Consider the following 23,214-nt stretch of genomic DNA (forward strand, 5'->3'; position numbering starts at 1 on the left):
GAGCCTACACTTTATTAAATGTCAATTGTAATTGCTTCCTCAGATCCCTTCTCTCCCTTCTTCTGTCAATCTAATTCCAAAAGTGGTTAACATAATCTTCTTTAAACACTGTTTTTATCATATCCTTTCCTACTTCAGAGCCTACAGTGAATCTCAATTGTCAACTGTTTGAAATTTAAACTCATTATGAACATATTAACAATTCCCATTAAGGGTTTCTAAAGCTCTTCCATTAATTGTCCTGCCTACCATTTCTCCAAACCGAACTCACATCTTATCATCATCCCCCAAACAGGCACAAAAACACATGGGGCCTGATACAGCCAGGCAGAGATGATGGAAAGTTTTACATCTCAGTTACACCAGTGAGGTCTCATTTTGCCAACACTCTCCAGAAGGAAGCCCAACGCACTTCGCAGATTGTCTATGAAAGATGCAGCCCCAGTAGCCCCAATAACTCAATGGAAAGAGACTCACTAACAGAAAATCATTGTCAACTGTAAATTAATTTTTAGGGATTATTTAGACAGTTATTTAAAATAATCTAATCTAAAACTATTAGATTCTGTTGATTTAGTCTTTGTGAAAGGAAACCTGAACTTTGTAACAAGGCCAATGATACAACTGCATTTTAATATACTATTAAGAATATTGAACTCATCATTGGTCACAAATCTATCATTGCCCTGGCTACATAATCCACCTTCACAAATTCCCTGTAACTTCTATTGATTGGAAAAAAAAAAATCAAAGGATTATATAACTCCAGGAAATTAGTATAATACCGTTTCATGGAAATAAAACAATTCCTATTTAATGGCTCAATTTATCACCTGCCTTTTTTTCAGCTGCAAATGAAAACAGAAAAACAAGTTGACCAAAAAAATTTAAAAATTAAATGTAGCTACAAGAAACAGATTTAACGACTGAAATGTGCAAAGATGATCAGGATAGAAACAGCAGTTCCTTAGCTATTGCATCTTTATCAGTTTCAGAAATGTCTACCATTTCCTTCAACTTGGGTCGGGCAGTATTCACATATGCTTCAGCGTGTTCTCATCCAAAAGATGAGAATATCCTAACTACAGAAAGGTATAAACTTTTGGTATGATAATTAGTGAGAAGAAAATATTTAAAAACATCAATGATGCTGTTCCACATTATCATAATTGCCATTCAATAAGATCTTAGAAGTCTTGAAGAATTTACTTCTGTTTACAATTATCTGCAGTGAATTGGGAGGGAACAGCAAATGAATGATTACACACAGAAGACTGTCTAACAATTTCCACGTAGCTTCAATTTCTGTGCAGCTGTTGATATTTACGATTGATTACAGGTGTGTAGGAAATGTCCCGGGACTTCACAGCACTGAAAGTAAAATATAGAATCCATGAATGACAACCTCCAGCTCTAGAAAAATGCTTAGTTTCATTAATGTTGCCTTTGAAGCAGAGGCATGGTGAGAGCCAAGGTTAGGAATCAGACAGAAAACGGCTTGTTTATTCTCTGAGGCTCAGAGTCTCTATCCTAAAGAGAGGTACTATCACTGATCTCAAGGGATTTCACAGAGATGACAGGAGATAATGCACGTGAAGTGCCTGGCACATGGTAAATCCCATTCCATCCCTGTGTCCCACTCCAACTTCAGCCTGCTGGAAACAATAGCAAACCTCAGGATTCCTGTGCAGCATTGAGCCAAAATGGAATTGACTCTTTCGATTTCAGTTTGCCTACTGCTTAACCCACAATCATAGGGCGGAGGAAGGAGATTGTAGAAAAGAAATTGTTTCAGTTTAAAAGGACTGAACCACCTGCCTCCTTTTCACGAACAGAGGTGGCTGTAAACAGAACTATTCATGCAAAGTTTCAAATAATGTCACCAAAAATCAAAGATTTAATGTAATAAAGAATATGTTGACTAAATATAGAGATACGGGGAACAGACTGGCAAGCTGGAGGATAAGTGTCTATAATAATTCATAGGTCTAATTTTTATCATGCCATTCCTACACTTAAGTCACTTTTTTAAAATAATTAACAATAGAGGGGCCGGCCCGGTGCTGCAGTGCTTAAGTTCGCGTGTTCCACTTCGGTGGCCCGGGGTTCACATGTTCAGATCCTGGGGGTGGACCTGCAGCTCGTCAAACCATGCTGTGGCGGCATCCCACATAAAATAGAGGAAGATTGGCACAGATGTTAACTCAGTGACAATCCTCCTCAAGCAAAAAGAGGAAGATTAGCAACAGATATTAGCTCAGGTCCAATCGTCCTCACACACACACAAAATTAACAATACATATTACAGTATTTCCAATATACTTTAAAAGTTTCCAAAATTCATAAGCTCTCCTTGGAGGGCAGGGGTAGTTTCGCTTTAGAACATGTTGTCTGGACAACACCTGACAAGTCACTTCTCTCTCTCCAAGGCACTCTCACAACTAAGCACTCAGGACCCAGCATCCAAAACATCCATCTGATTTCATGGGACTGCTTATTTTCCCACTTGGCTTAGGCTTGCAGCAAGGAGAAATTAATAAAGTAGATCAGCCTTAGTTTCTATCTGGCACTTAAAAATCTAAACTGAATTGAGGTGAATTGGATTGGAAAACATAAAACTGAAGATGGAATTTTGCCTTTAAAAAAATTTAAAGTGGAGAACTTACCTTATCAATCTCATTTTAGGTGTACAACACTTTAACTAAAAACTATCATTAGCTCATCTTGACAGTTTGAAGAAAAACACCATTCACCACCAAGTGCCAAAAGCGATGAGGAAGCACATTTTCCACAGCTTCTTAAAGGGCAATAATTATAAGCATCTGAGATATTCACATTTCTTAGACAACCACTGTGCCATTCTGCCTTCACTCTGGCTCTCCTGAAAACTGTGTCTGTCCAGCTGCTAGAGTGATCTTTGTTAATTTTTTCCCTTGAAAATGGTGATATTTACATTTTATAGTTTATCATGCAAAAAATAAAATGCAATGTAATTGTGCTATTAGAGTGATCTTTTATAAAATACATATCAAAATATGGGCATTCTCAAGCTTAAACACTGCAATGGCTAACCGCCTGATACAGGATGAAATCCAACCTTACCATGGCCGTCACCCGCAGCGTGGTCTGGCCCCAGCCTCACGCTGCATCTGAGCTTGTGCCATTCTCTCTCTTGCTCTCTGACTTCTTGCAGTTCTTATAAACTGCCTATCTCCTTCACCTCTTCAGGCCTTTGTGTATATTGTTCCCTTTGCCTGAATACTCTTTTTCCAACTGGGTTCGTGATATCCCTTCTTCAAGTCTCAGGGGGTGTCACTTCCTCAGAGAAGCCTTTCCTTACCCAGTCTAGAGTACCACCGCCCCCCTCCTCCTCAACCCAATGGATAGTAATCTCTCTCATGGCATCCTTTACGTCTATAGTCATAATTTGCATTCAGATATTTTTTTTAAAGATTTTATTTTTTTTCCTTTTTTTCCCCAAAGCCCCCCAGTACATAGTTGTATATTCTTCATTGTAGGTTCTTCTAGTTGTGGCATGTGGGATGCCGCCTCAGCATGGTTTGATGAGCAGTGCCATGTCCGCACCCAGGATTCGAACCAACGAAACACTGGGCCGCCTGCAGCGGAGCATGTGAACTTAACCACTCGGCCACGGGGCCAGCCCCTGGATATTTTTGTTTATTGTTTTAATGTCAGTCTCTCCCAATGGACTCTAAGATCCATGAGAAGAAAGAAATGCCCCTTGTTAACCACCCTCGAAGCCCAGAGCATGTCTAAAGACATAAGCATCTGTTAAATGAACAGATGCATGGATCCCCTGACCTTCTTTCCCCATCCTGTTCAAATCCCATTTCAAATAGAAGATACGGCCTTTCCTTTCTTCTTTCATTTGTTCAACAACTATTTACATTTGACTCAGAAAGTTAGAGGGTAGAAGCTGAAACCTCTTACTCTTTCTTTCCAAAATAACCACAACCAAAAAGCAGAGGACTTCTTTAGAGCCTCGTTTTCCCTTAAAATCAAGACACAGAATTAATCATAAACATGGCAAAGGAAATTCCCAGAAGACCCCATGACTTGCAGCTTAGTCACTGAGTGTTAAGATGAGGTGATTAAATGTTATCAGAATGCCTCAAAGGAATACCCGTATTCTGAGATCACAAGGAACTAATTGTAAAAAGAAACTGTTAATTGAACTGACAGTCCCTTAAATTATGATAATCTTCAAAATGTACAAAAATATATTCCTGGCTTCACCCCATCTGTAACCCCGAATCTATTCTGCACCCAGTGTGGATCAAATGGCATATCACTGAGCTGGGAAAGCCTCATCTTCAGTTTGTTCTCCCAGATATCCTGATAATTTATTAATAATAATCAGCAAGGAGATGTTGCTCAAGTGACTTCAGTTGCTTATTAAATGGCAGTGATAAACACTTTGCTTTCATGGCATCATCACTTTCATTTCTTTATATATAAAAAAGCACTATTTTGCCTTTTATTCTTTTTTTTTCTTCACAAGCAGTAAATGCTCAGAGAAAATACAATTTCTCAGAAGAATCAAAGTTGATATTTCCTATGTTTGTCCTACTGGAAAAAAATACAACGCTATTTAGAAATCATTAGCTATTTACATTTTATGGAAACTGATTTGCCTGCAGAAAGAACACAACGTCTCGTCACCTCTCCTATTCCTTTCTCCAGGCTCAGAACAAAGGCGTTGTGTCAGCAGACAGGGAAGGAAACAATTTATGTTTTCATGAATTCAGCTCTGTTCAGCAAATTAATTCATTCGTTAATTAAAATGAACAGCACAAAAAAGGGGATGTTTTGGTCAATCCATTGCCTGCAATCATAAGAGAATTTTGAAATACAAGAGGCTCCATGTTTTACTTAGCTGAAACCAGAATGTTATCATTATTAGCAGATGTGTTCTATAAGGAAAACTCTCACAATACTCTGTAGTACACCAGTAGCCGCTTTCAAAACTAGAGCGGAAGCACTGTTCTATTCAATGTTTTTATTTTACCTAAAGAGATACATTTCATTTTACATAAAGATTCCAGCACTTGAGCCACACAACCATAAAGGTCTTTTTAATTTGAGAAATAAAGCATTTAAGTTCTGCCTAAAAACAATAACGCAATCTTAAATAATATACGGTATTTTGAAAGAGTCATGAAATTTGTTAAAAGGGGAATTTTCAGATTCATTTTTAGCTTTGAGGAAAAATATTTCACAAGAAAATCACTGTATCATAATGAAATGTATTTGAATCATTAGAGTTCTTACATTTATTTTAGCAAATACAGTTTTAAAAGTGGCATTTCCTTAACCAGTATTACTTTATGGCAGTATTCCCCAAGTGGCAGTGATTGGGTACCCCATGGGGAGACCTTCTGGCTGTCACAACTGGGGAGATACTACTGGCATCTGGTGAGTAGACAGAGGCCAGGGATGCTGCTAAGCATCCTACAATTCACAATATAGTCCTTCTCCCAACAACAGCAAAAAATAATCAGTCCATCATGCTGAGGTTGAGAAAACCTGCTTTAAAGCAAAAACCATTAAAACGTTTTTAAAAACTGAGTTTTGGACCCAGGTTTTCAAATGGAAGATCATTCTAGGCAAAATCTGAACGTGCTGAGTCACAGTCTAAAAAAACGTAAAACCTAGGCCCAAATGACACTACTCAGAACAATTAGTTTTAAACATATAAAGTCAAGATAAAAGAATTTTCTAAATGGACACAATTTTAGCATAATAGGAAACCTTCACTTATACGCACTTCAAACTTTTATCTTTGTGCCTGACACATAGCAGGTCCTCGACAAATATTTATTGAGGGAAGGAGGAAGAGAAGGATCGGTCTTCTTTTGTCACACTCCAGCACATTTTATAAGGTAACATTAAACCAAGATAAGGGACTGAATTAGGGTGCTAGATGTCCTCTAAAGTCCCCCCTTCCTCCAAGGCACCAGAAGGGAGGGAGCCAGCCAGCGCCATTTCCCAGTCTCCTGTGCAGCTGCATGTGTTCACAAAAGTTCTCATCCATGTGCGCCCTGCTTAGAAGAAGATGCTTGTTCTTCATTGCCCTCTTATAGGCTAGGAATGTAGAGGTGGAACTGACCCAGCTTCAATCATGCAGATGAGGCTCGTTCCCTAAGGAGAGCAGTAATAACCTGAGTTATCCTGATGGAAATAACCTGAGTTGTTGAAATGACCACTTGGCGTATAGCAGCCTCTCCAGCAGAGATCACTCACCTCCAGAAAGGTGTGAGGAATAAACTTCTTATTTAATCTATTATACTTGGCGTCTCTTTGTTACTGCTGTTTGTATAAGGCAATTCTATAATTTGATATCCTCTATGATACAAGTGCTATAAATACATTCTATCTGAAGAAATGTTAAACTGGCTAATTTTTAAAAGTTTCAATGCAAATAATAATTGGAAGTCCAGATTATATAGTCACTCTAAAGTGACTACATGTTAGAAGGAAGGACTGCCATGTCTATAAGACTGTCAATTCTCATTTATCCAAACTAAAAGAAAAAAGGCATACAAGAAATCTGGAGCTAACTGCCCAAGGAATTCAGTGTTTCAATGATAGAATATTTGTATAAACTCACACTGAACAATAGCAGGCTGGACCCTGCAAAATGTACACAAAACACAATTCTGACTCAAAATTTTATAATTACAGCATTTTCATCTTCTTGCCCTTGTCTCCCTTTGACTAAGATACTGATAAAAATACTGGTAGCAAAAAGGAAAAAGAAGTGAAGGCCAGAAGATTCCACAAACCAAACAATTACCATTGAACAAATGATTTCTGGACAAGTTGTATATTCAAATTTTGAATATTTAATTAAACTTAATTCCAAAAGATCTGTTGTCTGTCTTGGTTTTCAGAAAATGTAGCTGCTTCTCCTTGAGCACATTCTCTATTAAACTCCAAAGTGTTTTCCTCTATATTTCATTTGATATATATATATATTTATTCAAAGATTTATTCCTACATTGTATGCATGAGGGGGAATCATTGAGAAACAAAATATTTCTTATGGGATTAAATTAAAATACATCTCAGTTAAGCTGTCTCACACAACTCAGATTTTCCGTTAATACTGCTCTTTGTAAAATATAATTTCTCCCCAGTAAAAACCAATGTCTCAAATATTATCTGTTACAAAGCTATGGACTTTTTTTATTGGGAAATATTTTTACATTAAAAATATGAAAATAGTAAAAGTACCAAGATATATACTATAATTTCATAACACTCTCCCCCAAAATCATCTTTGTGGATTATTTTGAAAATTCTATTGCCATTAATTCAATTATCTATGCAACTTTTTATAACTTGAAAGTCAAAAGCATCGAGATAGCATGATTAAAAAAGTAAAATAGTTTGGTCTGAAGTATCTTTTTAAAGTTTCTAAAATTCTAAAAGATGTGAATGTCTCAAGAGAATCATTTCTAAATTTTAATGAAGTTCAAGGCACAAAGTAGACACCTTTATGTCCAAAAAAGTCACAGTTCATATATTAAGTTAAAAAATATTTACTATCTTCAGAGAAATATTACTTTTGACTTTTTTTAAAAAACAAAATGTACTTCTCTCCCAATTGAATAGGAGGACACTGATTACTGATTGAGTAGATTTTGACTTTTAATTTAGGAATAAATTTATCTCACAATATGAGATAAAAATAAAGGTTTCACATTTTCTCTCTTTCCCAATTTCTTGCTGGGGCATTAGCCAGTCACTAAATTATATTCTATTATTAAAGGAAAGGCAAGTAAGTGACACAGCTGCACCCAAGTAAGTATTTCACTAGTTTCACTAGTTTCAGTGAATGCCCCCAAGAGAACAGTCAACCAGTAAATCCCCACAGTGAGTCTACGGGAGTTATGAAAGATGTATGAAAATGACATTATTACCTACTCTTGAAAACACAACCATCTAAATCAATCACAATTCTCAATTTTAAAAAATGACTAAAAGAGCCAGCCTGGTGGCATAGCGGTTAAGTTTGCATGCTTCACTTCGGCAGCCTGGGGTTCACAGGTTAAGATCCCAGGTGCAGACCTACTCCACTCATCAGCCGTGCTGTGGAGGCATCCCACATACAAAATAGAGAAAGACTGGCACAGATGTTAGCTTGGGGTCAATCTTCCTCACTGAAAAAAAAAGACAAAAAGCTTGAAGAATCTCCAAGTACACATGCACACCACCTTTGTGACCTGAGATAAGTCACAATCTCCCTGGGTTTCCTTTTTGCTTGTTTGATTTTAATCTACAAACAAAGGAGACTGGTGTCAGCTATGTTTCTCCCCAGGGGCAGTACCCTAGGAGGCGTTTTAGAAACGAGAGAGTATTTTCAGTTTTCACAGTGATTGGCACTTAGGGGGAAAGGCTAGGGGTCTCACATATCCAGGAACTGTCCCAAGTCCCCCACAACTCTCAGACATCCCTCTGTTCATTCCTTTCATTAGAACCTTCAGTATGACTATCTGAGCCTAGACCGTAACTCCTTTTTACATATAAACAAATTGTTTCAATTCAGTTTTAACAAAAACTGAATTTTCTGGGGATTCTACATTCATGTAAATGTGTACTTTTGTTTGGAACTTTACCAAGAGTTTTCAGCATTTCAGAAGAATCACCTCACCTGCAGCAAATCCACTCACTGTACCTGGGTCAGCACTATGGCACACCTGGGTCAGGGCTCGTTCAAAACCATTGCCTTCATGGTGATGCTATGCATGGGTGCCAATGGCTGCCTACTTTATCATGTCTTCCGGGATAGTCATACCTCTGCATTTATATATCAAGATGCATAATATTTTGTTATAAAGTTCTTTCCTGTTCTCTTTATATCACAATCAGGGCGATGTACTGGTTATTTTTAACATAACCTACTTACACATGCAATTGTCCATAAATTTCATTGCAAGATAGTGAAAAAGTAATACAAAATATTTTATAAAAACTTAACACTAGATCTGATAGAGATGCAAACCACTGACCTAGAATATCATGTAAGGCTCCTTGCAATTCCAACATTCCTTCATTCTATGAACAACTTTCAGTTTGGCAAGCTCTGATCATTAGCAAGCCTTTACTTCTCTTTCGTTTCAAAGTTTTGTAATTAAGTTAAAAAGAGAAATACATGTAGTTGCTAAGGCGATACATAAAAACACAGACTCCACCAAACACTCAAACATTTGTGTGAGCAGTGGGAAACGCCACAGTGCTGACACCTTTTTCAGGTTAAAGAAGAGGGACAGAAAAACACAAGGTAGAACTGGAGCCTCACATCCGTGTGATCTCAAGAGGCTACACAACTGGCCTCAAAGGTGACTGTGCCCTGGTTCTCTCCGTGGGCTGAGGGTCACCCATTTTAGGGACACCCAGCCTGAGCATTTCTCCCACAAACTTCGTTCAAGAAACTGTACATGGGCAAGCAATGTCAACGCTCCAAATGTGGAATAGGATGAACACCGCTTACAACCGAACTGTGCAATGTCAACTTAGCCAAGCTCGTCATTCAGAAAGCAACAACTTTAACTCAACATTGGCTTGCAGATGACAACTGTACTCCCATTTTTCTGAGACAATCATTCTCTGTCATCAGATTGAGGAATAACCGTGATCTCCTCTGTAGTCTGTGAGAATGTACTGAAGTCCTTATTTCAGGAATCCCTTCCCCATCCAACTGCATCCTCAGCGCGTCCACCTTCTCCATTACAACTAACCATCCACCACTATTACCTCTTTCCCCCACCATGTAAGCTCCCATCAGGGGCAACAATTTTTTGACATTCCACAGATTTTCATATGTTAAAATAAACTATGTAAGACAAAGTTTGAGGAAATACTCTCTGGTGAAAAAAGATAAATCCATACTTTCTACATAATAAATATATCCCTCTTGGCCAAATTACCCAGAAACAGGAAACACCCAATTACATACAAAGTATTAAATATAAAAAAGAAAAATATCTTAAGTTTGGCTCACAGACTAAAAGAAGTGCAAGACTGAGAACAACCAATTAGAAAGTTTTGCATCGAGAAAGCTTAACATTATGTTTAAAAAAAAACCAAAACTTTATTGAAGTATTTAAGTAATATATTAGAAGACAGTGCTTTGAAAATTATGACAATTTCAAAATTACTGTAAAATCAGATGAAAAATAAAACTATTGGAAAATATATATAAACATATAGTTTTTAAATTTTTTTATTGTGGTAACATTGGTTTACAACATTACACAGATTTCAGGCGTACATCATAATTCAACTCCTGTATACACTATATTGCGTTTACCACCAAAAGTCTAGTTTCCATCCGTCACTGTACAAATGTCCCTCCTGACCCCTTTCGCCCTCCCCCAGCCCCTACTCCTCTAGTAATCACCAATCTGTTCTCTGTATCCATGTAAACATTTAGTTTTTAACTACTATGAATTTCTGAAAATAAGAAACCACTTACAATTTATATAGGAAAAGCTTGATCATCAGCAATATCTTTTATAAATGAGTCTCTTAATTTTTCCTCACTGACCTCACATAGATAGGTAGGATACCAAATTACCAATTTCCTGAAAACTTATGTCTTTAACCAAATAAACATGCGAATCATGAAAGGATTTCAGAACCAACACAGCTTAATTCTCAAGTTTCCCATATTAAACAGTTTAGTCTCTACTGCCATCACTGCAATGACCATCCAACTTCAGTTTTTGTTGGGATTATAAAGGTTATGGGTCCGTGTTTGGGTGAGGGGCACCCTTTGACCTGATTTAACATTTTATATCCATATGATTCAAAAATTAAGAAAAAGCAGCTTTGCCGTTGGCCCTCTCAAAAAAGAAAATGACACAGCAAAGGGACTCGGCCCTAGAAAGTTCTTACCCGCAGGGCCTCGATGACAAGGTCTCTGGCCTCCAGCTCCCCTTCCATCACGCTGAGGAGCATCAGAAGTTCTGATTTACTGAGGGTGTCCACATCAAACTCTTTCTTCTGTAACACAGATTTTAAAAAAACAATGAAAAACTATTCCTAGGAACAAAATATACGTTCTCAAAGTATGTAGTGGATCATTTTTGTCCCATGGGCTCAGCAAATCCAAGAAGCACTGGGGCCCTGTTTGGCAGCAGACAATCTAGGCCCTGACCTTCTAGGAGGAGAGGTAAAAATCATAACGTCAATCTCCCAACTCTCTCCTCTGAGGAGATCTACTTTCCCAGCCTGCCTGCAAAGCTGGATTCAGAATCTCTCCAAGTTTTATGACACAAATTTAAATTCCCTGGAATTTGCATCAAAACAGGCCCAGTGTATGTTGTGAGGAGTTGTGAGGGTAGCAAAGAAAGCACAAATATATTCCTAGAAAGGCCCCAACATAAAGGCTCCTGGGAGGTTGTTATAAATTCCAGGACATCCAATAATAACAGGTCATGTTTATACAACACTCCACAGCAGAGGCCACCAGCTGGCAGCCTACAGCCAAATCTGGCCCACAGATGTGTGTTACTTGGGCCACAAAGTGTTTTGTTTTTTATTCAGCCATCATTAAAACAATCTGAAGATGTCCCAAAAAATCCAGATCTCTGGCTTCTCTTCAAAATTCAGACGAGCAACCCCAGATTCATATTCCCACAGGGCAAACATCCACCAAGCCAAGTAGCAGCAGCCACTTTAGAAGGAGCCTGCTCTTCACTCTGCTATCCTCTCCTCCCCCCACTACACAGGGAGCAGGCATATGTACTTTTAAGAGGTCTGGCCACCACCCACATTTAGTCATCTGGGCCTATGATCAGGTGACTCTGGAAGGCCTGCTTCATGGTTATCAAACACTTTCTAACGTGATGCCTCTGTAGATTCTTGCTGTTCCAGAAGGCAGGCTTGGAAGGGAGCTAAGGCTGGAATAAGTGAGCCTTTCAGAAACCCAGCTACACCATGAGGTATCAGCACCATGGCACTGGGGGTCCTAATCCTCACCCATCACTCTTCCAGCCCCACGACATTCTCCTCCCTGGTGATTGCATCCAATCATGGCTTTAAACCCCACTGATATACCACTGACTCCCAGAAGCCTTTTGTCTCTGACTCTGCCTTCCTTCCTCACAACAGCTGTTACCAGCAGGTCTTCTGACACCTATCTCACTGATGAAACTGAGCAAGGATCAGTTAGCATGTGCACAGCCAAGCCTGAATGAGTCCACAGCCTGAGCTCCCTCCCCAAAACACACTCTGCCACTCCCTTCTGTGGAGAGACTCATTCGACAAACCCAGGCACCATCAGAGGCAGGAGAATACATAGTCAGCCCCAAATGTCTCAGAACACCCAAGATCAGAAGCCGTTACTTCACATTTGCATAGCACCCAATGGTTTCCAAAGTATCTCAAAGAACTAAATGTAATCTATAAGATATCATCATCTTATTTTTCAGTTTAGAAAACCACAACTCAAAGTCAGATAATGTACCCAAATCATGCAACCAGGAAATAGAAAAACTACAACCAAGTGCTGTGACTTGTGTGCACACTTTACCAGCACAGTGCCAACATTCTAGAAACGAAAATAGTGCCCTTCTATCAATCAGCTAATAGAACTAGTTTAGCACCTGTGTGTCTGACTCTTACTATCCTTGTGATGACACACAATAAACATAGCAAAGCCCATAAATGATCCCAGGAGCTCTCAAACAGGCATGACCAGAACTGGTCAATTCTCAGTTTCAAAGGAACCTTCTGGAAGGAGATAATAATAGGTTAAAGGAAGAAGAGACCAGAGCATCTGGTTCTCCAAAGAAAGATTTTAAAAAGATCTTCCTCTTAGAATTGTTTCTTTTTGCATGTACATTACAGCAGTGATTTGGAAAGGCAGGGGCTAAGGATAGAAAAAGAGAAAATAAAACCCTATAGCAAGCCTAAATGATGGGTAGGCCCTCACTTAGAGATATTCCTGTGAATAATAAAATCTAATATACTAGAACTCAAATTCTGCTCCCACTACATAGTGGTGTCACATAAGTCTTAGAGCCCAGTTGTCTCAACTTCAGACATGCGTTAGAATCACCTGGAGACCTTGTTAACACAGACTGTTGGCTCCACCCCTGAAGCTTCTGATTTCAGAAGGTCTGAGGTGGGGCTATGAATCTGCCTTTTTAACAAGCTCCTGCAGCTGCTGGTCCAAGTACCACGCTTGGAGAAGCATTTCTGTAACCTATCCGAGTCTCTGTTTTCTCATCTATAGAATAGAAATCCTACATCTACCCAGCAAGGTTCTTGGGAGGATTAAACAAGGACATAGCAATGAAGTAACTGCTAAATAAAGGCGGGTGACTGTTGCTATTAAAGCTGAGAACACCCAGATATTTTAAGTATGGAGGTGTGAGATATAGGCGATGAGCCCATTTCTTTGAAAATCTACCAGCCCAAGTCTAAAAATCTCAGTTTATTGACAGTGATGAAAGACAGGCTCTTTTCTCCTGGTTTTTCCCACTGAAATGGGACAGTAAACCACAATTCATACGTGCTTTAGAGGGTAATGTTTTATTAATGCTGCTGCTGATTGTTCTAAAGATTCTAATTAATTGTATATATTGTCCTGTTTCTCTGTAGCTTCATAAGCAAAGCACTCCACTTAAAAAACAAACAAATTATAAAAGACATTGCCAAGATTTTGATTCATATTAGAGTCAGGAGACCCTACCCTGATTCCATCAGCAACATCACAACATGTGACCTGCAACCAACACTTCTGCTTTTCAGCACATCACCATCAATACACAGGGAAATTTACTAAAATAAAAAAAAACACTGTTACAAGGGTTCTTGCTAAACCATCACACAGAATGTTAAAAAACAATCTGCCTTCTATCACTGCGTATGAAGTGAAGTATCATTTTAAATATACAGCGCATCTGTCTGCCTGCCACTCTCTTCCCCAACCCTCTCACCCCTGCTTCCTCACTAAATACGCTACTTCTTCCTGGCCTTCAACAATAAAAATATCAGAAGAATATTTCCAGATTGTCATTCTCCAATGCTTGATGTTTCCATCCCCGATTCTGGCAAACAGGGTAAAACAAAGTTTATGAAAACATGTTAGAGGTTGTAAGACTCCAAGTATTTTACAAATAATTTCAAAGCACTTGGGCATTTTTAGAAATACAAAGAAATCCAGAAGCAAAAGTCACAATAAAAACCTATATTATTGTTTCATATAAAGTGGCATTTATCTGACCTGATGTACATATGGTACAAAAGTATTTAAGATATAGAAAACGTAATGATCAAGGTTTCTCGGTTTAAGAGCAAAATAATCATTCCAAATCTGACTTTTTAAACCACTTTACTGAGGTATGATTGAAATACAAAATGCTGTACATATTTAATGTAAACAACTTCATGAGTTTGGAGGTAAGCATACAACCACGAAACCATCACCACAATCTGTGCCATACACAAATCCGTCACTTCCAAAAGTGTCTTCCTATCCTCCTTATTTTTCGATAAACTTTATATTTTAAAAGACTAACTTGATAACCTAATTTTCAAAAGAAGATACAAGACAGGATAGATCCAAATGCCACCACTCACATAAAAAATAAGGATCTCCATCAGGTCACCCATGAAAACATGACATTTCCCATCCATCCGCCCCCCCCCCCCCCCCCGGAAAAAAAATCACAGCAGACAAGTTCACAGACTAAGCTTTATTATTACTGCACTTGCTTTTCCTAATTAACAAAGAAAAATCCAGATCTCATTTTTTAGGGAGGGCAAGGCACTCAAAAAAGAAAAAAAAATACCTGCTAGATTTCAACTCCACAGGCCCCAACTCTGCCTGTCACGTTTGATGTTTGCCAGGAAAAGTACTCTAGGAAAAGCGCTTCTTAACACCTAATTTTAAAAATCTGGCACAGGCAGCTTAAACTAATCCAGAGTCTGGTCATTAAACAGAGAGCAAGCCTTCTTTGGGACATAAACAAATGTATCTATATGAAAGAGGACACAATCCCAAACTCTTACTGTTCCACACAGCAGTTTTCAACAACTCTGAATTACCGGGGGTGGTCATGGGGGGGGTGAGGGCGGAGGCATTCTTCCAGGTTTTGTCATACAGGCAGAGAGAGAAACAGACAGACAGAAAAGGAGGAAGACGACAACAGAGGACCTGGCTGAACCGTCATCCTAAAGGGCCAGAACTGAACATAGGCCAATACCAAGTTTCCTCCACTACCACCCGCCCTCACCAAAAATAATCTAACACACTGGGTTTATGTACACAATTCAACAGTCACAGCCAAATAAGGCCAGAAGACCCTTACTTATATCCTTTAAGAATTAATGGAGTCAGCACATTAATTATTGCCAAAAAGCGTTTAGGAGGTATTATGAGCCACAGTGGCAGAAGTGCCCCTCAGAGCTTTGCCGAAACATATCAGCTATGGTTAAAATCTAGTGACTAAACAAAAAAGCAGACACACTCTCTGCTTCTTTCCACAGACACCAAGAGCATCTCTTCCAGTTTCAAATCTAGTAGGTTGTACCTACATGTGATCAACGAATTTACCACATGAGAGCGAGCAGGGTACCTGAGAAAGCAGATGGACTGGAAGGACATTATTTCTTCTCTTTGGGTCTCAGGTTTCTCAGTGGTTAAATGAGAACGCTGCACTAAGTCACCTAAAATCTCTTCCAGCCCCCAAATGCCCTGATTTCACAAACCATCAGGGTAACTGGATTACTAGACTGAGGAAATTCAGGTCATTCCCTGAAGCCTTTGAGAAATACTTGAGGAAAATTGATTTTGCCTCTTTGCGCAGAAGTTACAGAAATGTATTTTCCTCCCAGTTTAATAGTGCATGCTAACAATTAATAATGCATTTAGAACTTTCTGTGTAAGCAAAATTTAGCTTTTGGGATGAATAACAAAGGCTGTAAAGAAAGGAAAAGCAATGAAACTCATCTTGAGATTTCAAATAGAAAATCAAAATTTGAAGACTATCATTAACATGAAAAAAACACATCCAAATTTCTAGGTACATAAAACATTTACAATATTAAGAAAATGTGAATTTAGCCAGTTATAAGGATTTTCATAAAGAAAAGTTAATCTTTTCATGCTCTGAAACTATTTCAAATCTCTAAAGTTATGTCTTCTTTGAGATTATTCCTCCTGATTTCTCTCTACACAGAAGGTGTTCCTGAGAGGGTTTGAATACCTCTGCTTTTCTTCTTCCTAAACCTCCTTTCTCCTCTAACTCATCTTCAGGACAAAGCTCAAGTCCCACTTTCATATGTTTTTCCAGACTCCAGAAATCTGCTGTTCTTTCAACTCAGTCTTAGAGTCTGTTTTACTACTTTATTTGGCAATGAATTGTGTCCTGCCTTGTGTATTTCCTCATGATATTAAACTTACCTATACTAGTTTCTCATCTCTACTAGATGCGTCAGGACAGCAAGAGTATTATATCTTTACATAATTTTACCCATCAGGTATGCCCCCCCACACACACACTTTTAGTATAAAATGCCTATCTCACTCAGAATAAAAACACAAAGCATGTGAGTGATGCGTAAATGATATGCCAGTCTTACTAAGATACAACATTATGGCCCACTCTAGGGGCAACTAAGTAACTGATCATCCAATCATTTTCATTCATTATTTCAAAAGCTATTTAGAATAATCTAAACTAGGGCAACTTGGTGTGTGCCTTTAAAGCAACATAGTGAGAAGTCGGGGTCATGTGCCTCAAATCAACCACATTGCCTGGGGTCTTTCATACAAGACAAGCAACTCAGTGTATTGGAAGGAGGTAAAACTGACAATTAAATAGACTGTCAGGAAGGAAACCTGGTAATGGATGCAACTAATTTTAAGTAGAGAAAACTGGAATAAAAAGCAGAAAACTAGCTTAGTCAGGGGTGGTAGCCTCTGATAATTAAGCACAGCCACCTCCCTTTTCCTCCTTTCAGATCTCCTCTCAGTCTCCATTTCCTCTTTGGAAAGAAAGGACTACCTCTCAGATAAAACTAATGTCTACTTCCATCCTAATTCAGCTTTTCAATGTTACATCAGCCCTACATGGGAGAGGGATCATCTTCACACGCAAGCGGGCATCCAGATCCAATAATTGTCCTTTAAGAAGCTTAAAATGCATTGAAGAATATCATCTCAATTATCTGTAGATGACAAATGTCAGCACGCTGATTTTCAAATCAAGAGGCTGAGAGATACGGACAGCTAAATGATGTTCTTACAGTTATACAGCCCTCCTGTGGAAGGGCTCAGGCCTTTGGAATCATCTTGTTGCCTTTTCAAAGAAATATAAAAATCTCAAAACCAAATCATTTGCAAACAAGTATCCATTCCACACAGCAATGTTAACTTGTCTATACTGCACTTACCATAATAACCTTTTAAATCGATCCTCAATCTATTTGGTCATTGACTAACAATTTATTCCAAGAAAACAATTTTTTTTTTTTAAATCAGGATTTCTGCATGGATGGCATCATACTGTGTACAGCATTAATAATATGGTTTCATTATTTTTGTACAAGTTATTTGTGACAGATTAAAACTTTACAAGTCCTTTGCTATCAATGTCATCATCACCTCTCTTGCAACTATTCTCCATTTCTTTACCTAATCATCAAAGACAAAAGACAAGTTTCCTTTCCTACGTTATAGAAGTCTTTCAAAGGAGCTCCGATAGAGAAGAATACACCCAAGTGCATTGAAATAAAGTCTCCTTTTAAAGCAATACTCAGATGTGCTTAGGCGGACAGGAGAGAAACTGGCTCCATCCTTCCTAGGCACAGAATTGAATTCTAGCCCCACGTTTCTGGGCATTTGCAGACTATTTCAAAGCCTTGCCCAACCTCTTCTTCCTGCCCAATCCCTCCTTTTATTCCTTTTTCCTGTTTTCAAACTTCCCTGCATTTCTCTCTTGACCCCCTCTCCATCATTCCCTCCTCCACACTCCAGTGAGTGATCTGGCCTTGGCTCTATTACTGGAAGAATTCAGGCTGGGAGGGTGCAGGTTCCATCCCACCGCCACCACATCCCCAGCTTCAATCATTGTTTTCAAGAGAGAAAATCTAAACAGAAAACTAGTCATGTTGGAAATTAAATTTTTTTTAAAAATCGGTGAAGTATCTGAAACGTCATTGAGAAAAGCAGCTTGGAAAGGCATAATATAAAAATGAAAATCAAAAAGGATAAGAATTAGGGTCATCTTTCTGAAACAAGAAAAGATCTATAATATTTACAATGGTAATTACTACAAATCACAGGCCAACAGTTTCACTACAAGCTGGTAACACACAAAGTAAAATTTCCAGTTAGCCAATCAACACTAAGTCTTACGACACAGCTGCTTGGTGAGTGTTCATCTTCTTCATTCAACAAATATTGCTGGAACACTTACTATGTGCCTGGAACTGTGTTCAGCAACCTTTGCTTTCTTTTACAAACAAAACCGAAACAGCTCCTCTTGGAGGGGAGGCTGCTCTCTCTCAGCCACAGCCTTGCTGTCCATACGATCCACAGCAGATATTTGCAAATGGCTGACTAAGTACGAAGTCTGTGAAACATTTTCTCACCTCATAAAATTACATGAAACACAAGAGGATAGAACCAACTGGCAATCTAGCCTGGGCATGGATTCAATCACAAGAGAGGACAAACGCTTGTCTCTAAACAAAACCGTTCCTGTGAGAAACGTAGTAACAATGGTAGCTACAATAACGAAGTCCAAAACACAAGTGCAAACAGAAATAGACAACCTATTATTTAAGAAGGAAAAAAGTAAAGAGTGAAAAGCATCAGGTTGAAAGCAGTTATATTCTAATCTTTGGGGAATATTTTAGTCTACTTCCTCAACTTCTAAGCTATTTTTCTAAAGCAAGTAGTTGAGATTGAAATTGAAGGCTCTAGGCTCATTTCTGAAAGCCTCTCACAGGTGTCCCAGGCCACCTCTCAAGGCATCCTAGGAACCAGCCACACTTGCACTCAGCTTCCTGCAGTTTCCCTGTCCAAGTCCTCCTTAAATCTCAAGGCCCAACTCAAATCCATCTTTCTGTGTTACGTGTCCAGATCTTTCCACTAGGAATCCTCTCCACAACTCTTCCTCCCCAGACTCCTAAGGCAAATTATTTGTGCCTCTAATAACACCATCATCTCTGATTAGATTCTTAGGTGTCAGTCAGTTTCCACCACTGGAATGTGTTACTTTAGGGCAGCAAAGATGATACTCATCATGTCTCCATTTCAGTAAGCGTTTCCATAATGTGTATGAAATCTAGATTATCTCCTACCCAAAAATTATGCTGTGAAACTTTCAATATTCTATAGCTGCCATATAACTATAACTTAGGGTTTGTTTTTGTTTTTTAAGAAAGCTTAACAAAATTGCCTAAGAAGTTTCTTTTCATTGCATTTACACTCAATTTTGTCACCTGGAAACAAAAATTTGAAGGTGCTAGCTGTTAATTTGCTTAATATTACTGCTGTGCATTTTTAACAAAATTGTCCAACTTTTTTTTTTCTGCCACTATCACCGTGACAAAAAAATTTATATCTACTTTTGGCATATTAGTTGCTCCAGAAAAGCCCAGAATGACAGGAATGTTGGTCCGCTTCCCAAACACAGCTCTAAAAAGATCTCCATTTTCCTTTCACTCTGAAATTCTTTGGTGACAATAAAAAGTAGGAAGATTTGTTTTCCATACTGCCTTACCCGTTAGAAGTTATTTTCAGAGTAGAAATAGCAATACAGCCTATAAAAGTCACATTTTGCTAAGGCACTGAAAATAGCACGGTTCACAGCAAAGACTATTAATATGATCCTACTGAATAATGTAGCTGTTACCCAGCTCCACACTTGGGAAGTTTTCAGGATTTAAACAGCGAAGAACAAGGATCACAAACTAAATTTAAAACACTCCACTGAAAATCATATTAAGCTGAAAACTATAAATTAAACTTGTCTCTAAGCAACAATCTAAATAGTCAAAACTTAGTGAAAACACTCACTTTCAAAAATAGCCTACTGCTTGGGAGTCTCCATTGGCTCATAACTGCCAAATGTACGTATAAAAATGCATAATATGTAAACCAACTTGAAATGAAACCTCTAAAATGCAAAAAATTATTCACTAAAAACGAAAAAGATTTTAAGTCCTCAGTTGCCATGAACTCAAAATGCATCAAAATGTCTTTGATTTTTAATCATTAGATAAGGAGCAGTTATAATGACAAATATCATTCCTCAACCTAGATTTCTTTACCTTAAAAATCAGTCAACGGGTCAAGTAGCTGATATGGGAGTACCTTATTAAGTGAAAAGTAAAATACCCAGTTTACTGCATAAGAAGCCATCATCAAAATTTTACCAAAAAGTCGAGAATTATTTCAAAAAACTATCAGATCACAAGTCCTTAGCGCACCTCCTCAGAACCCTAAAGGATTCTATGGAAACATCAAAGGGATTTCAGTCACAGATTTTCCCTGGCTATTACCCTTAACCAGGGGGAAATGATCAAATCCCTATCTATCAGCAGAGAAAATCAGACTCCTGAAAATTTTAAGCAGCAGAAAGGGAACACTGGCCTTGTTAACACAAAAATCTGCCTGGCACCCAAGTTTCTGTTTACAATCTAACCAAATAAAACTACAGATCAGCTACAGATCATAAATCAGATGTTTGCGTTTGGTTTAATTGTCAGGTGATTAAAATACTGAGGGTTACACAAAGAAGCCCATTTTAAGTCGATTAAACAAACAAATACAACCTTCCTGGGAAAGGAGAAACACACACTCCTCTTTCTTTTTCCTCTCACTCCCCTCCCCATCTCTTGGGGATGAAGGTACCCAGCCTTTTCAACTTCCCTGAGAGGCTTGTTGTCTTAATAGCTAGCTTCCTTACTGTACCTCACAGAGGGGAACGATTCACTGCATCACAAGCAGGCAGGTTTCGTCTGAAATCTTAAGAAAGTTCATATTTTCCATGTAAAGAGAGAAAAAAAATCAATTTTCCTCAAAGTTTCAAATCAAAACTCGCCAGTTTCACAAGTGGAAATCAGCAGCCTTCCACCTCCGTTTTTTCCTTCTCTCCCTGTTTTTCTTTTCCTTTCCAAGCTCAGCTCCTCTTAAGCCCAAGTAGCTTCCTCCCCATCCCTTCTCTACCTCTTCAGAAAGCCCTACCTCTACACAGAGAGGAAGTTAGTACAGCCCTGGCTATTTACACCTGGTCCTGCCCTCTGCTACTCGTGCGGCACCAACTCTGCTCAGGTCCTGGGAAGAACTGAGGGGCGTCCCTGGTGGCGCGCTCCATCCCACCCGGAATCTCCGGTGGGAGCAGCGGGATCGCGCCAGGGATGGGAGGCGCTCCCAGAGCTGCTTTTCTTTGCAGATCCTTGCAGCTCCTGCGAAGCTGCTTCCCAAATCCCGAGAACGTTTGCACCCAGGAAATGTAGATCTAGCCCTCCCCCAAGGTAGAAGCTGGAAACCACCATTGAGTCTCTGTGCACGGGGATAGTCTGGGGGTGAAAATGGGAACCAGCGATGGGTGGAAGCTCATTCGGCTTCTAGACCCCAGCAAAAAAGAACAATGTGTTGCTACCAGGTGCTGAACCTCCACCTCGCCCGGGTATCGTTTCGGGAAGAACAAGAACACCCCCCCCCCCAACCCCACCTCACCCCACCCCACCTCTCCCAAAAAGCCAACACCACCAAGTGATGGGGCAGCAGGCAGCTAGGACCCAAGGCGCCAGCGCTCAGCGGCAGCAGCGCCCACAGCCGGGCACGGGGCCTCTCCCCAGGGGCCTCAGGCACACGAACACACACAATGGGCATCCCCACACCTGCTCGGCGATGATCCGCCTCCCCTCGCTGCTTTCCCGGGTCCGCTGAGAGGTGCCAGGCACCCACGAGACACGCGCCCACAACCACGCGTGCCGCGAGAGGAGAACAATGGGGGGTCAAGTTCGCCAGGAAACACACCCCAGCCCTCGCCGGGGGCCAAACCCGACCTCCGCTGAGGGAGTGCGCGTAGGGGTCGCACGGGACGCACGCGGGGAGCCCCGAGAACCGGGCGGACGGGGGCTGCTTCCCGCGGGGCTGGGAAAGGACAAGAGGGATCCTTAGCCCGACGACCGCCTGGCCCCACTCAACCCGGCCTCCGGCCCTAAGGGCTCCCCGTGGAAGGGGCACCCCGAGGAAGGGGCACCCTGAGGAGCGCGGGCTTGCGGAGCGCCCTGGGGCGCCCATCCCGGGACCCCGCGCCCACCCCGGAACCTCGGTTACCGCCGCCTCCGCCGTGGCCCCCGCCGCGTCCTCCGGGACGCGGGAGAAGTCGGGCTCGCAGCTCGCGCCGTCCGTCGCCATCTTCCTGCCCTGGCAGATCCGAATGCGAGCTCGGAGCGGCGGCTCCGGGCTCAGCCCTCTCGGCGCGGGCGGCGCTTAACCCGCTGCGGTCCAGGGACGCGGGCGCTCGCAGCCCGGCCGCCGCCGCGCTCCCTCCTCCCGCGCCACCGCCCCCGCCGCCTTAACCCGCTGCGCGCCGCAGCGCCGCCCGCTGCCCGGTCCCCGCCCCGCGGCAGCCGTCAGCCGGCTCGTCAAGATCCGGGAGACGGGCACATGCCCAGGCCGGGGTACGGCCCGGCGCGCAGACGAGGGAAGCAAAGCCACTGGGGGAGGCGAAGCAAGAAAGAGCCGGAGAGGGGACTCGCCCGCCTCGCACAGCCCCCACCAAGCCGGTGGTGCACAGACCCACCGGATTAAATGTCAAAGCCCCCAGAATCCGAATTCTCTATAAGAGCAAGGAAAATCCTTCACTTCTGTTCCCTCTGTCCCATCTCTAGGAATCACATAAGGCACCGTTTTCTTTTTTCTTAAATTCGTTTCTTTTCGGGGGGGGTGAGGCTGCCCCCAGGCCATTTTTACCTCCTGGTGTATATACCTGCTTTTATTTTATTCTCCTTCTCCAAAACCCAGCAACTCCCAGATCAAAGTGCATCCTGGCACCCTTTATTACGCTGCCCCTGGCCCCTAGGCCTATCCCTTTCTATGCAATCTCTTTTTCAAGAAAGGTGAAGCAGAGCCCGCTTTTTGTTCTTTGACCCCAAGTCTGAGTTATTTTCTGAAGGGCTAACCAAGAAATTTTAAGTGCCATCGCTTATAAA

At 40.6% G+C, this 23,214-nt stretch overlaps 1 protein-coding gene across 3 annotated transcripts in view; it reads right to left on the minus strand.

Moving 5' to 3' along the window:
* CTTNBP2 (cortactin binding protein 2) overlaps positions 1-22,527 on the minus strand; it is a 153,274-nt gene extending 130,747 nt beyond the window's left edge. For 2 of the 3 annotated variants that reach the window (XM_046669706.1, XM_046669704.1), the window contains exons 1-2: positions 22,337-22,527; positions 10,924-11,031 (exon numbers count right to left, since the gene is read on the minus strand). In XM_046669706.1, the coding sequence (XP_046525662.1) occupies positions 10,924-11,031; positions 22,337-22,417 (189 nt within the window). In that variant the 5' untranslated portion in view covers positions 22,418-22,527. Of the gene's footprint in view, positions 1-10,923; positions 11,032-13,726; positions 13,745-22,336 lie in introns of those variants that run through there. The other variant, XM_046669705.1, reaches the window with a different exon arrangement.
* Between the last annotated feature and the right edge of the window lie 687 nt (positions 22,528-23,214).

The sequence above is a fragment of the Equus quagga genome, chromosome 8, assembly GCF_021613505.1.
Source record: "Equus quagga isolate Etosha38 chromosome 8, UCLA_HA_Equagga_1.0, whole genome shotgun sequence".
In the NCBI taxonomy this organism is placed as follows: domain Eukaryota; kingdom Metazoa; phylum Chordata; class Mammalia; order Perissodactyla; family Equidae; genus Equus; species Equus quagga.